Source organism: Conger conger, chromosome 1 (assembly GCF_963514075.1).
Source record: "Conger conger chromosome 1, fConCon1.1, whole genome shotgun sequence".
Lineage (NCBI taxonomy): Eukaryota > Metazoa > Chordata > Actinopteri > Anguilliformes > Congridae > Conger > Conger conger.
In genome coordinates, this window is record NC_083760.1 from 44532515 (window position 1) to 44547145 (window position 14631).

Below are 14631 nucleotides of genomic sequence, written 5' to 3' on the forward strand. Positions count from 1 at the left end.
GGATGGGGAGCGTCGGTGCACAGCCATTTTCAGATCTCTCCAGAGATGTTCAATCGGATTCAAGTCTGGGCTCTGGCTGGGCCACTCAAGGACATTCAGAGAGTTGTCCTGAAGCCACTCCTTTGATATCTTGGCTGTGTGCTTAGGGTCATTGTCCTGCTGAAAGATGAACCGTCGCCCCAGTCTGAGGTCAAGAGCGCTCTGGAGCAGGTTTTCATCCAGGATGTCTCTGTACATTGCTGCATTCATCTTTCCCTCAATCCTGACTAGTCTCCCAGTTCCTGCCACTGAAAAACATCCCCACAGCATGATGCTGCCACCACCATGCTTCACTGTAGGGATGGTATTGGCCAGGTCAACTGTGGGACCTTATGTAGACAGGTGTGTGCCTTTCCAAATCATGTCCAATCAACTGAATTTACCACTGGTGGACTCCAATTAAGCTGTAGCAACATCTCAAGGTTGATCAGTGGAAACAGGATGCACCTGTGCTCAATTTTGAGCTTCATGGCAAAGGCTGTGAATACTTATATACATGTGATTTCTTAGTTTTTTATTTTTAATAAATTTGCAAAAAAAAAAAAAAAAAACGTCTTTCATGTTGTCATTATGGGGTGTTGTGTGTGGAATTTTGAGGAAAAAAATTAATTTATTCCATTTTGGAATAAGGCTGTAACATAACAAAATGTGGGAAAAGTGAAGCGCTGTGAATACTTTCCAGATGCACTGTATATGCCATAGACTGTAATGGCACTTATATAGTTGTATAGATATTGTTGTTTTTTGTATTAGCTATTGTATTACATTACATTACATTATTGGCATTTGGCAGACGCTCTTATCCAGAGCGACGTACAACAAAGTGCATACCCATAACCAGGGATAAGTTCGCTGAGAGACCCTAGAGGGAAGTACAATTTCAAGTGCTACCTGTACAACAAAGATAAGGACGAGGGCCAATTTTTTTTTTTTTTTTTTTTTTTTTTTTTGAACAAAGAAACAAACAGAGCAAAAGTGACCAAAGTTCACTATCCAAACACTGCTTACCTAGCTAACTAAAAATACCGATACACAAAGCAAGTCACAGAGACAACAATTAAGGTTCACAGGGAGGTAGGGAGGGATGGGGAGAGGTGCTGCTTGAAGAGGTGTGTCTTCAGCTTGCCCTTGAAGGTGGGGAGAGATTCTTCAGTTCTGACCTCAACGGGGAGTTCGTTCCACCACCGTGGAGCCAGAACAGACAGTAGTCGTGAGCGTGAGGTGGAGGTTCGGAGAGGGGGAGGTGCCAAGTGGCATGTGGAGGCTGAACGAAGAGGTCTGGCAGGGTAGGTCTGTGTAGGGTCTGATGATTGTTTGTAGATAAGCTGGGGAAGACCCCTTAACTTCTTGGAAGGCTAGCACCAATGTTTTGAATTTGATGCGAGCCATGACAGGCAGCCAGTGGAGGGAAGTAAGCAGGGGGGTGACGTGTGAGTATTTGGGAAGGTTGAAGACCAGACGAGCTGCTGCATTCTGGATGAGTTGGAGGGGTCTGATGGCGGACGCTGGGAGGCCAGCCAAGAGGGAATTGCAGTAGTCCAGGCGGGATAGAACCATCGCTTGGACCAGGAGCTGGGTCGAGTAGGGGGTGAGAAAGGGGCGGATTCTCCGTATGTTGTATTGTTGTACTCAGGGTATAGCTGCCAACTGTGGTATGCTAGTTTGGAAGTTGATGTATTCTTCAAGGGTTCCGATTATATCTGTATGGTTACACTAGGACTCGGAACTGTACTGTCCTCTCAGGTCCTCTTCGCACTTGTACTTGTGTTTGATCTGAACTTCGTTGTACATCGCTCTGGATAAGAGCGTCTGCTAAATGCCATGTAATGTAATGTAATGTAAACACTGACCACTCACTGTGTGAAAGAAATACTTCCTAATATTTTATCCTTTGCCAATTTCCATTTGTGTCCTCTCGTTTTGCTAACCGAACTCAACCTGAAGAATCCCCTATAATTCACTTAATCCCTTTAATTAATTTAAAAGCCAATCAAATTCCCCCTAAGCCTCCTTTTACTAAGCTTAAAGAGATTAAGTATCCTAAATCTATCCTCGTAACTCTCATCTTTTATACATGGAATCAATCTGGTTGCCCTTCACTGCACCTTTTCTAGTGCGTCTATGTCCTTCTTATATTGTGTTCCCTAGAACTATACACAGACTCATCGACTGATACACTGAAATGGGTTGAGAGAGATGCACAGATCACTTCCTAACCCAAGAGACCAATGATTAAATTAATCCACATTCAGTGTCATAGCCTATTGTTTTGATGATGTTGTAATTTGGATATTATCACAATATTACTAACATTAATGTTACCTGAAAAATTGTTATTGTTATTGTGTCCATTGTTCATAGTGATGAATCGACAAATAAATGACGCTGGCATATGTTGTTCTTCAATTAAAATGCTATTATGCTGATATGATTCCACCATATTATTATTTTGACCACACTGTTATTTTTATATTGGTATACTAAACATGTTCTTAATTGTAATATTTCTGTCTTTGCATGATGATGATGAAGTCTAATCACATATGAAAAATAAATAGGCCTGGGTGTCTCGGTGGCGCAGGCTGTAGAGCACTGACCGCATGCTCATTGCGAGCCGCGACGTCAGCGGTTTGAATCCGACCGTCTGACAATTTGTCGCATGTCTTTCCCTCTCTCTCGCTCCCATTCTTCCTGTCTCTCTATACTATACTGTCCAATAAAGCTGAAAAAGGCCTAAAAAATATCTTTGAAAAATAAATAGGCCAACATACAGTTCCCTCCAAAAGTATTGGAACAGCAAGGTTAATTCCTTTGTTTTTACTATACACTAAAGACAATTGAGTTTGAGGTGAAAAGAATTTAAGGTTTTATTTCTTGCTATTTTTTAAATCTAGATTTGTTAAACAACTTAGAACACATCACCTTTTGTATCAGACCACCCAATTTTTAGGTGAGCAAAAGTATTGTAACATGTGACTGACAGGTGTTTCTTATTGCCAAGTTATGTCCTGTTTGATAAATAGTTCTGAATGTCCACTCTTGGTTGTAGCCTTAGGTTTTGCCTGTGAAGACTGCATTTGTGTTAGAAAAGATAAACCAAGCAAGCCATTATGAAGCTTGGAAAATTGGGGACAACCACTGAGCAACAGACATCGAACAGGTCAACTAAAGAAAACAACAGCAGTTGATGACAGAAACATTGCAAGAGCTGTGAAGAAAAACCCCAAAACATCAGTCAGTGACATCACAAACAATCTCCACAGGGCAGGGGTGAAGGTATCTCAATCAACCGAATTTGAAGAAGACTTAGCAATATAGAGGCTATACCACAAGATGCAAACTACTCATCGGCAGTCAGAATTGGAAGGCGAGATTTGCAAAGTAGTACAGAGATGAGCCGCAAAAGCTCATCTGTGAAGCACGGTGAAGGAAGTGTCATGGCTTGGGCGCCATTGGAGAAAAAAACCCATGGGCGTGAATGATTTGGTATGTCCCATGAGACTGGCCGACCTAGGATAGATTGTGTCATCTTTGTTGTTGCACTTCGTACACAAATCTGACTGTGCGCTCGTAAATATCCATCCATCCATCCATCAACATTATCTTAACCCGCTTATCCTGAACAGGGTTGCAGGGGGGCTGGAGCCTATCCCAGCATACATTGGGCGAAAGGCAGGAATACACCCTGGACAGGTCACCAGTCCATCACAGGACACACACACCATTCACTCACACACTCATACCTATGGGCAATTTAGACTCTCCAATCAGCCTAACCTGCATGTCTTTGACTGTGGGAGGAAACCGGATTACACGGAGGAAACCCACGCAGACACGGGGAGAACATGCAAACTCCGCACAGAGAGGCCCCGGCCGACGGGGATTCGAACCCAGGACCTCCTTGCTGTGAGGCGGCTCGTAAATATGATATTTTAAAAAAAGTAATGGAAAGCTGGAGGTTGATCATTTGCTAATTATATAGAAGCTTGTAATTTTGGGGTTGCAGAATGATTTAATGCTTAATTTGCTTAAATGAAGTTGTCGCCGCTGCCGTCTATGATAAAATGCGCTAGCATAGCATTTAGCAGTATACCGGCAAGATGACTGCCATAGCCCAGAAATAGAATTATTGATGAGCCTGCCATGGGTTTTCTAAATCATACTCGCTCCAGTATGAATTACAGCCCCAAAGCTCAAATTCCAGTCATCAATAGAAGCAGACAATATCATTTACAATTTTCCATGGTCAAAATTATTTCTAGGCTGTACCAAAGAAAAGAGAGATCATCAAAAATCATCGAAATCACTGAATCAATGCGATGAGTAAGTGATGAGTAAGAAATATAAGAGAAGTAAGATATATATTTTTAAATATCATAGTTACGAGGGCACGGTCATGATGTCCCAAACATAACAACAAAGATGACGTTATCTATCCTCGGCTGGCCATTCTCACCAGATGTGCCAAAACATTTGCATTTGCCTTCAGGACAAGAATCTTACCCGCCATGGTCAAGGGCCATGCACTCCAGCTCCAGGTTTTGTTAATTGAATTATATGCTTTTCATGTTTAGAGGGATTACCTACCCTCTTAAGCTACTTTTTGTCAAATAGCTATGCATACCAGAAAGAATAAAATCCCCATGTTCTTATTGTGTGCTTCATATTTTTTACTCCTCACATCCCACCGTCCAACCACCTGTCCTCTTGACCTCATCCCTTCTCCCCTTCTACAATCCATCTCTAATGACAGTCTCCCTTTTCTCTCCTCTCTAATCAACACTTCCCTTTCTTCCGGCACGATGCCCTCTTCCCTTGACCAGCTTGTATAGCTCCATGACCAAGTTTGGGAACGACTGCTCTATGGTTTATATTCCAGGGTATCGATCTCGGTGGTGCTAAGGCTCCTCCAAACCGATGGGAGGCAGCAATGCGCTGACCAGCCCAATACTCATAAGAAGAAGAGGAAGAAAAAGAACGTGAAGTCGCGAACTCTTTTCAAATTAAATTTCATTTGTAGCGAACAATCACATTGTATTAACATTTTTGTACGACATGAATATCATATCCACGAGCTCCGTTTCTGTTCTGTCGGGACAAAACAAGCCTCAACTGTGACTTCCGGCGACCCTTCAGCCACCAAGACATCTCAGCAACAAACATCACAGCTTAGGTATTTTTTTTTAAAGAGAACTAACGTTAGCAAGTTGGACGTGAACAGACACTAAGGGACTATGCTGTTTTTTCTCACTAATTACTTAGTTCTTACAAGTTAATAAGAGCGTTCACAAGTACAGAACATCATATGACACTTTGGCTATGTATTTAGCCATTTCCTGTAAGGTAACGTTAGCTACTTCCTATTTAAAGTCACAGCCACAGAACTGTATGAGAACAGCTTGAGGGGCGGGAAACGTATTTTAAACTGGCTGCTGTATTGCAGTAAATACAAACAATTTGGCTGACCCACTAAACAGTTGAGCTAGTTTATTAACATCGACGTTCATTATTTTAAACTTGACAAGGGACTGCAAGGAAATAATCGCTGAAGTAATGCCCAGTGTCGTTTTGAGTGCAAATTATGTGGAAGCATTAACGTCAGATAAGCTTGACGAGTCTACTTCAAGCTCGGACGCTGCAGATGTTTTAATTCGCTCAACTAACCAGAACTGCTTTGAAAAACGGAATGGAACCATTTCAGTCGAACGTTGTAACGATAACGACAGAGTAAAGATTTCTGTGAAGGGACTATGTGAAGTTACATTTTCATCCATGGAAGCAACAACAGAAACGGTCCTGGAACAAGAACAAACATTTGTACCCCCAGCTCTACCAACAAACAAAACACTAGCCATTTCCCCGGAAGCGCGAAAGGCAACTTTATCGGACAGTAAGTAACTATTCGGATTGATATTAGGATGTCTATGTTAATGTTTTGCTCTTGCTGACAGCCCTTTGGTATATTGTGCAAACTAGCTAGCTAGCTAGCTGCCACAATGATCAGTCGCGCCCGTCACTATGGAGACACATTGGCAAGGCACTCGTTAACCTCTCGTTGAATCGTGATCTGGCGAGTATTAATCTAGCTAGCAGTGGTCTTGTATGATTTCCGGCTGGAAGATACAGAAACAATAAATACTTTGGTTAACTTAAAAGTTGTAGTAAAACGATTATTTGCCGAAGCGGCATCGAAGCTAGAAACAACATTAAGTTTCATGTTGTTTTTGCGCCACCTCGTGGCTAAGTTACCCTTCGTTCGAGTTGTTAACATTTGTCCATGCTGCAATGAAATTGTACTGTTGTATTAATGTATACATTGTATTTATATTTATATGTTATTAATAACTACCTTGTATCTTCAGAGTCTCAAGTGCAGCCGGGGGACCTCAAGGTAAAAGATGGACCTGATTAATGTGATTAATGTGTCGATTTATTTTGATTTTATATGTTTTAAAACAGCCATACTATATTGGAAGTCATACAGTTCCATGTTTCCATGAATAACAATTTAACAATTATAATTTACTAATTCGATTCCACTACATGTTTACAAGGTTGTAGTAGATTACCTTCATTTCACCAAGGAATCATCAGATTTATTTTATAAAATTCTTTTAAAATCATAATTCCTACAAAAATACATAAAATGATGTAATATGCACTCTCACAATGGTGATTATGTTTATCTATAGTCATGGCTTGCAATGGGCTTACTTTCATTAACAAAAAGTTTATGTAGCCCCTTCTTAATTAGATTGCCTGACAAATCCAAACTGACAGTTTTTGTTTGTCTTCAGCCCCACCTGTAACCCTGTGGGGATTTCAATCCCTGTAAGAACTTCTGCAGATACCATTTAGGAACCCCCTCTGAAATTAGAAAATAGCAAAAAGAAAAGACAAAATTGCAATTTAACATGGTGACTTTGGCCATGTTAAATAATTGTTCTTTGTGTGTTTATCTGTAATGTTTTTGTCTAGGCTTCAAGTGCAGAAGGAAAGAAACCACTTTCCCTCAGTCGCCCGCCTGGGGGCAGAATGCTCAAAGGTAAAAATCATGGTGCATACATGCATTGTCTGGTGACCAAGTCTTATTGAATAGTATAACTCACTGGTGTGTGGAGATGCATAATAATATTGTAACCACATCGGCATTGGCCCAATAATGGCTAGAAATGAACTTGTGCTAGCTAGTTGGAGCAAGCAATCTTTGGCTATTTCAATGGGGGGATAACAATGCAACCTACCACAGGGACTTGAATGCTGCAGTGCTATGGCTTTTCCTGCCATTATAAGACTTAGGCGTTGCACCTAAGAGTTTTTGTGCAGCGCCCGATTGCTCAAGCTAAAAAAAAAAAAAAAAAAAGACCTTAAACACGTTTTGCCTGTATCCGCTATAGTGTCTGGCACTGTGTGAATATGCACCCTCCAAGGTGGCAGAGCCATAGAAAGAGAGTAGCGTCAATGGAGGCTTATAAAACTAGGCTCTCATGTGGTTCATGTAGGTTTCAAATTGCTCCAAACAAAGCCTGCTGGGCCATTTGAATGCATGTATTTCTGTTTGCAACATGAAGATAAAACGGCAATTTATGGTGGCTTGTAAACAATATATGCATCGATTTGCGGTATGTACATTGTAATCCGGCCTTTATTGGATTTGTGTATGCAGTTACATGATTCTTATAAAAATATTGTAAAAATGATTTTAATATATAGGATTGGTGGGACTTTTTGATGTTGCTTGCCAGCTGTATTGCATTGCTTTTTATTTTATTTTTTATATTGTATTTTGAAACTTCTACGGTAGTATGGGTACTTCATGTAATTGTCGTTTATTTATCTTCTAAAATTGTTATGTAGCCTGCCTTGTATTCTTGCCTTTTTCAATTAAGTTTTTTTGACGCTGTTGCTAGTTTTTCGAGTTGGTGATTCAACTGGGCCCATGCCCATGTTAGACTGTCAAGGTAATAAGTGAATAGAGTTTCTGTGGAGAATGGAGTCCCTCAAAATAACCACTCTAATTTTTCCACACGATTGGGCCGGTTTTTTGAGTGAGTGAGTGGATTGCTTTGACTTCACTTCACGATACAACCGCAGTATCCATTTGATCCCCAATCCGTACCCCACCTTCCCATGTCTGTTCTGAGGACAGTCTGCTCTTTCCTATGGTCATTTGAGGTCATTATCAATGCCATTCTCCATCCGTTTGATTTTCTTGCAGGACAAGATGTGCTGATATCGGAGTTTGCTGGGAGTAAAGAGGCTGTGCGGGCAGGCTTAAAGCAGAGGTTAGGAACAAAGCGCAAAGGAAATGAAACGCTGTAATCTTTCACTGTCCTGCGTGTACTGCAGCACAAGGCATGATGTTCATTTAATCTCTACTGATGCATCAACAGTATCTTTTTAAAATGTCACCTTTTTCTGGTTTGCTTGTTTCACAATGTAACCCAGAGGCTTGTCAGTAATTATGCACCAATTGTTCACTGGAGGTTTTATTTCAGAATGTTCAGTTCAGTTTTTTCCTGGCTGCCATTATTTATTTCGTCTTTTACAAAATAATCAAGCATAACATGATTTTCCTCTTCTTTTGCTTAAATTCAGTTGACCTCTTAACGTCACTTTTGTTCTGATGTAATACAAATGACATTAGAGTCATTTTACTTCTGTCTAGGTGGCTACCATATCCTTATTTTTTTCTTTACATGATTTTTTGAAACCTTTTTTTTTATGATGTGATTTGACTGCGACACAACTGTCCCCAGCTCACACACTGTGATAAACCAAGACCGGGATGTATGTGCAATTGGAGATTAAGTGCCGGGCTGTGTTCGAAACCACATACTACTCATACTAAATGTAAATTAAAATCAGCCTGAAATTTAGTAGTGTGGTAGTATGTGGTTTCTAAACTGCTGCTCCCTTCCCCTTTCTAACAGGTCCAGCAGTGTCCCCCTGAGGCGAGAGGTGAAGGTGCAGCTGCTGAACCGGCCATTGTCTGCTACCCAGGCACCCCAGCTGCCCGCGGGACCCCAGCCACCCTGGTCTCCAGGGGCCCAGGGGGCGAGTGCTGCAGCTGCAGCCGTCACTGCTGCTGCCCTCACCGTCACTGCGCCGCTGCTCAAGGTTCAGACCTCCGTGTGTTTCTGGTGTATCATCAATGAGAAAGTGACTCCTGTTCACTGGCTGACTTTGCATTGTGATAAGGGACCTTATAGGGCGTCATGCCACTTCAAGTCTCATTGTTTCTTCTGTTGACTGGTCAGTTGGTGATTTGCATTTCTTCGTTTACACTGTACATTGCAGTGTTTCCAATAGAAATACAGTGCAGTCTGTTAGTATAGTAATGCATTTTTGGTTTTCTCTCCAGCATTTTAAATAAAACAACCACTATGTGGTTAAAATGCAGACTTCTCGCTTTAATTTGAAGTTCTTACTTTCATATTGGGTGAACGCGTTATACATATTATTCATAGCATGCCCAATTTTAGGGGACCAAAAGTAATTGGACAGATGGCTCCCCAAAATATTTTTGGACTGGTATGTTTCATCATAAAATAGCTATCAAAAGGTCTCCAGTTGATTCTAGGAGTGCCATCTGCATTTCGAGACCAAAGAAGTGTCAATGGAATATTGAATATGATGATTTTCAGTTTGCGTTAATTTGTTCAATTACTTTTGGTCAGCTTAAATTGGGGGGGGACTACTTATAAAAACTACTTTCCCTCAGTTCAGACGGTGATGCCAGGCTGAACTAAATTGCAATTTGGTGTGCCAAAGAGCGAGTGGAGTGACATCAGATGAGCTCATTTCTTTCATACGGTGGCCTCGTTGTGTTTATCATGTACTTGATCGTAATTTGTGGGTCTGCTAGTGAAGTCAATCATCATTTCCTTGGCAATGGTGTTGTAAACATTCTGTTTTAGAGAGTGCTAAAATTCCGAGTCAAAATTTGCACTTAAATTATCCAAAAAAAATCCTCTTTAATTGCCAATTAAAAGCAAAATATTTTGACGTGAAACTTATAGGGGGGTCATTGTTGTTACACAACGTATCTTTCAAAATGTAGGCTATTACAAGTTTTTTTATGTTTTATAATCTTTCAAAGACGTTATTGTTAGATTATTGTTGGGGGGAGGGGGGGGGAGTGGTGGTAATGATGTGTAGTGTTGGTGTGCTCATGCAGGGTGTAGTGTTGGGGTACTCATGCAGGGTGTAGTGTTGGGGTATTCATGCAGGGTGTAATGTTGGTGCTCATGCAGGGTGTAGTGTTGGGGTACTCATGCAGGGTGTAGTGTTGGTGCTCATGCAGGGTGTGGTGTTGGGGTACTCATGCAGGGTGTAGTGTTGGGGTACTCATGCAGGGTGTAATGTTGGTGCTCATGCAGGGTGTAGTGTTGGGGTACTCATGCAGGGTGTAGTGTTGGGGTACTCATGCAGGGTGTAGTGTTGGGGTACTCATGCAGGGTGTAGTGTTGGGGTACTCATGCAGGGTGTAGTGTTGGTGCTCATGCAGGGTGTAGTGTTGGTACTCATGCAGGGTGTGGTTTTGGTGCTCATACAGGGTGTAGTTTTGGTGCTCATGCAGGGTGTAGTTTCGGTGCTCATGCAGGGTGTAGTTTTGGTGCTCATGCAGGGTGTAGTGTTGGGGTGCTCATGCAGGGTGTAGTGTTGGGGTGCTCATGCAGGGTGTAGTGTTGGGGTGCTCATGCAGGGTGTAGTTTTGCTGCTCATGCAGGGTGTAGTGTTGAGGTGCTCATGCAGGGTGTAGTGTTGGGGGTGTAGTGTTGGGGTGCTCATGCAGGGTGTAGTGTTGGGGGTGTAGTGTTGGGGTGCTCATGCAGGGTGTAGTGTTGGGGATGTAGTGTTGGGGTGCTCATGCAGGGTGTAGTGTTGGGGGTGTAGTGTTGGGGTGCTCATGCAGGGTGTAGTGTTGGGGGTGTAGTGTTGGGGTGCTCATGCAGGGTGTGTCTGCAGGCGCAGAGTGAGCTGGACTCACGGCTGGCCCGTTTCTCTGAGGACCTGTGGCGGCTGCAGGCGGGATGTGTGCAGGGCCTCAGGCCTCAGGAGGACCGCAGCAACATGCTGGAGCAGCAGATAGACACCCTGACCCAACAGAGACTGCAACACCTTGAGAGGATCCAGGAACAACAGCTACAACTGCAGGTATTGGCCCATGCAGACATTGCGTTTCCTCTTTACCTGTAGATAGGCTGTACCTTTCCCCTTTAACTGCAGATACTGCTGCCAGAAACTATGGGTTGCGTCCCCCAGTTCTGGCTCACCTCCTTTGCACTTCCACTCTCCCTGCCTGTCAACTGCTCATTTCGGCTGCTGTCGCTCTATCCCAACTTCACATTAGGAGGCTCTGCTGATAAGACATGTCCTTTTTCCTTTACCCCAGACTTGTACCATGGTGTGCATCCTGTTCACTTCTCTTTACAGTGCTTAGGTACACAGATATGGCTTTGCATGCTGGTCTGCACTGGTCTGTATTTGAGCAGTCTGTGCAGGGCTGTACAGTACATGTCTTTGCTACCACAGTTACCATGCTTACTTCTCAAACTGAAGTTTTTACTCTTAGTTTTTTGTTAGAATGTATGGGATTTAACACCACATTATAAAGCATGTTATGTGTCTGTTAGAAAACTCAACCTTTAATCAGTCATTTTCATTATGGGTTTTTTGGTATGATTTTGTGTATGTTTTTGATTGGCCCAGACAGCGGTTATATGCAATGAAGGATATTTTGGATAAAGTTTCTGATGACCAGCAGGCTTTATAAATGCGATTGTACGTTCATTGGAGTGTCTATTTTATAGTTTTAAACAGTCATTTTTCTCATCATTTTTTGAAGACATCTGAAGGCATGCTTTGAAGCATTTTACTTGAGGAATTGTATTCCTTTACCAGCCTCAGTAGCTGACCACTTGACCGCTTGACCACCAGCGTAGTGACCGTAGCTTCTGCATGTACTCTCTCCCCTTCAGAACCGTCTTCTGCACTCCGCCTTGGACGTGGTGGCTACCCGTGTGCCCGGGCCCCTCGGCCAGACGTCCACACTGGCGCCAGTCCCTCACGAGCAGAGCGCCGGACCCCTTGTTCCCCAGACCCCTGTCACAGCTGGAGCAGCTGCCGCAGCAGGTAGGCCTGTGGAAATGCTCAGGTATCTGTCACATAGTTTAGAAAGGCACACACATATAAAGTCCCACAATTCACACTGCATGTCAAGATAAAAACTAAGCCATGAAATCCAAGGAAGACCTCTAGACCTCTGCAATATTGTGGTGAGGCATAGATCAGGGCAGGGCATGAAACCATTTCTAAATTTGAGTGTTCCCAGGAACATAGTGGCATCAATAATTGTGAAATGGAAGAAGTTTTGGACCACCAGGACTCTTCCTGGAGTAACCAGGCAAGAAGTGCCTTGGTCAGGGAGGCACTTAAAGGCACGTAGTCTGGTCTGATGAAACGAAGATTGCAGGTTACTGAAAACCTGCTCCAGAGCACTCAGGACCTCGGCTGAAGGTTCACCTTCCAACAAGACAATGACCCAAATGCACAAATCACAGGGTGGCATAGGGACAACTCTGTGAATGTCCTTCAGTGGCCCAGCCAGAGCCCAGACATGGACCCACTTGAATCTCTGGAGAAAGCGGAAAAGTGACTCTCAGAGATCTCAGAGATTGAGAGGATCTGCAGAGAAGAATGCACCCAAATCCAGGTGTGCAAAGGCCAAGAGGATTCAAGGCTGTTAAAGGTGTTTCAACTCAGGACTGAGTAAAGGGTGTGAATACTTACAGTGGGGTTCAAAAGTCTGAGCCCACTAGTGGAAATGCTTCTATTTGTTTCTTTTCTAATTTAATATAATACCTCTTAATTACTAATTATATTATCAGCTATCAATTTGAGTGAAAATGGCATTAATTTCAGAATCTTTTGCTTTAATGCCAACGTGCAGTGAAGCTGACATGGACTCAAATTTGTGCAACACCTGATTATTCATCACATTATTTGACAATGTTCCTAAGAGCATCTTGTGATGTTACTGAATGCTTGGCTTTTGTCAGTCTTCAAATGCCCCTGTAAATATTCAGTGAGGTTGAGGTCAGGCGATTGTGCAACACTTTTAATTTCTTTAAAATGTCAATTTGTTTATTTTATTTTATTTGTGTTTAGTTTATACCCACCTCCTTCCTCAGGTGACCTGCCCCAGCATGGACGTGGGAAGCAGAGCCCCTCGGAGACCCCGGCGCCCCGCAGGTTCGCCCCCATGCCCATGTCCCGGAAAGCCAAGACCTGGAACACCAAGGAGTGCCCTGTGCCGGACCCACGGAGGGCGTCCCGTCCCACAGGTGGTTAGTCCCGTTACTGCAGGCGTGCCCTGCTGTGTGCGGATGCAGTGTGCATCAGATGTGCGTTTAACTGCACTGCGTGCGCTGCGTCTGTAACAGCATGTTTCATTCATTATTATCATTATTTTTAAACCTTTATTTGACTAGGAAGTTGCATTGAGATTAAAATCTCTTTTACAAGTAAGACTGGCGAAGACAGGGCCAAAGCAGTATAAAACTGCATAGAAAAACAGCAAAAATAACAACAATCGTACACAACAATAAAATAACCAACATGATAGGATACATAAACTAAAACAGTGTTCCGTAATTGAGGGTTTAAAACAAGAACAGGTCTCAGAAAACATCCATTACCGATCTTTTAAAATCTAGTAAGGAGATGAGATACAGTAACAGCATGTGTAACAGCCAGTGCTCCTCACCGCACCTCATCAGGCCTGATGCAAGGTCATCAAACTAAACTTGGCACAGGGATGTTTGAAAGGTAATAGTAATAGTAATAGTGAACTGGATATCGCAGTGTTTAACGGTATTTTCTGTGCACACAAGGATGTTTGATGTGGCTTCAGTAATGGTGAACTGCATCCTGCACTGTTGAACAGTCTTTACAACACACTATGGCTGGGCGATACACAGCGACAGTAGTTATTGGATGCAATAACTATCTTCATGAAAAATGTCCCCACTTATCTATTAAGTGATGATAAGTCAGCCAATCAGCAGATTGACAAAAACACATCACATGCACACATGGAGGCTCTATGACCATTCTGGTCACCTGGTAGCGGCGCTTGCTTTCTGTACATCATCTTGCTGCTGAACATTAATTTTCAGTGCTAATATTATTATTATTTTTTTAACTCAAAACATGATTATGGGGAAAAAGCGTTATTCAGAAACAAGAGTTTTGAAGCATAGACCAAGTTAAATATTCAACAAATATGCACAAACAGTAGCATGTACATAATCGAATGTTAATCAACAATGTATTTTATTTAATCTTTGATTCAAGGAATTTTTTTATCAAAATCAGACTGCCCTAATGTTGTGAGCTTGGTATGTGTCTCACGTAATTTTCCTCCTCCAAACCCATCGAAGCCCAATAGCGATAAAACCAATATGCTGTACACGGCTAAAGATCTTGCTCAGGAAGTGAAGCGGTTGTTTGTATCTTCTGCCTGTAAAATGGGAGGTTTCTGGTGGATGTTCCGGCATTGCTTTGGGTTGATACTGGCTTTCTCTG

At 42.5% G+C, this 14631-nt stretch overlaps 1 protein-coding gene across 1 annotated transcript in view; it reads left to right on the plus strand.

Moving 5' to 3' along the window:
• The first annotated feature begins 4968 nt into the window (after positions 1-4968).
• Positions 4969-14631, plus strand: part of kiaa0586 (KIAA0586 ortholog) — a 207302-nt gene continuing 197639 nt past the window's right edge. Inside the window, exons 1-8 of the mRNA XM_061232042.1 lie at positions 4969-5929; positions 6402-6430; positions 7018-7084; positions 8258-8324; positions 8973-9159; positions 11011-11199; positions 12024-12177; positions 13236-13391. Of these exons, the coding sequence (XP_061088026.1) occupies positions 5593-5929; positions 6402-6430; positions 7018-7084; positions 8258-8324; positions 8973-9159; positions 11011-11199; positions 12024-12177; positions 13236-13391 (1186 nt within the window). The 5' untranslated portion in view covers positions 4969-5592. The remainder of the gene's footprint in view (positions 5930-6401; positions 6431-7017; positions 7085-8257; positions 8325-8972; positions 9160-11010; positions 11200-12023; positions 12178-13235; positions 13392-14631) is intronic.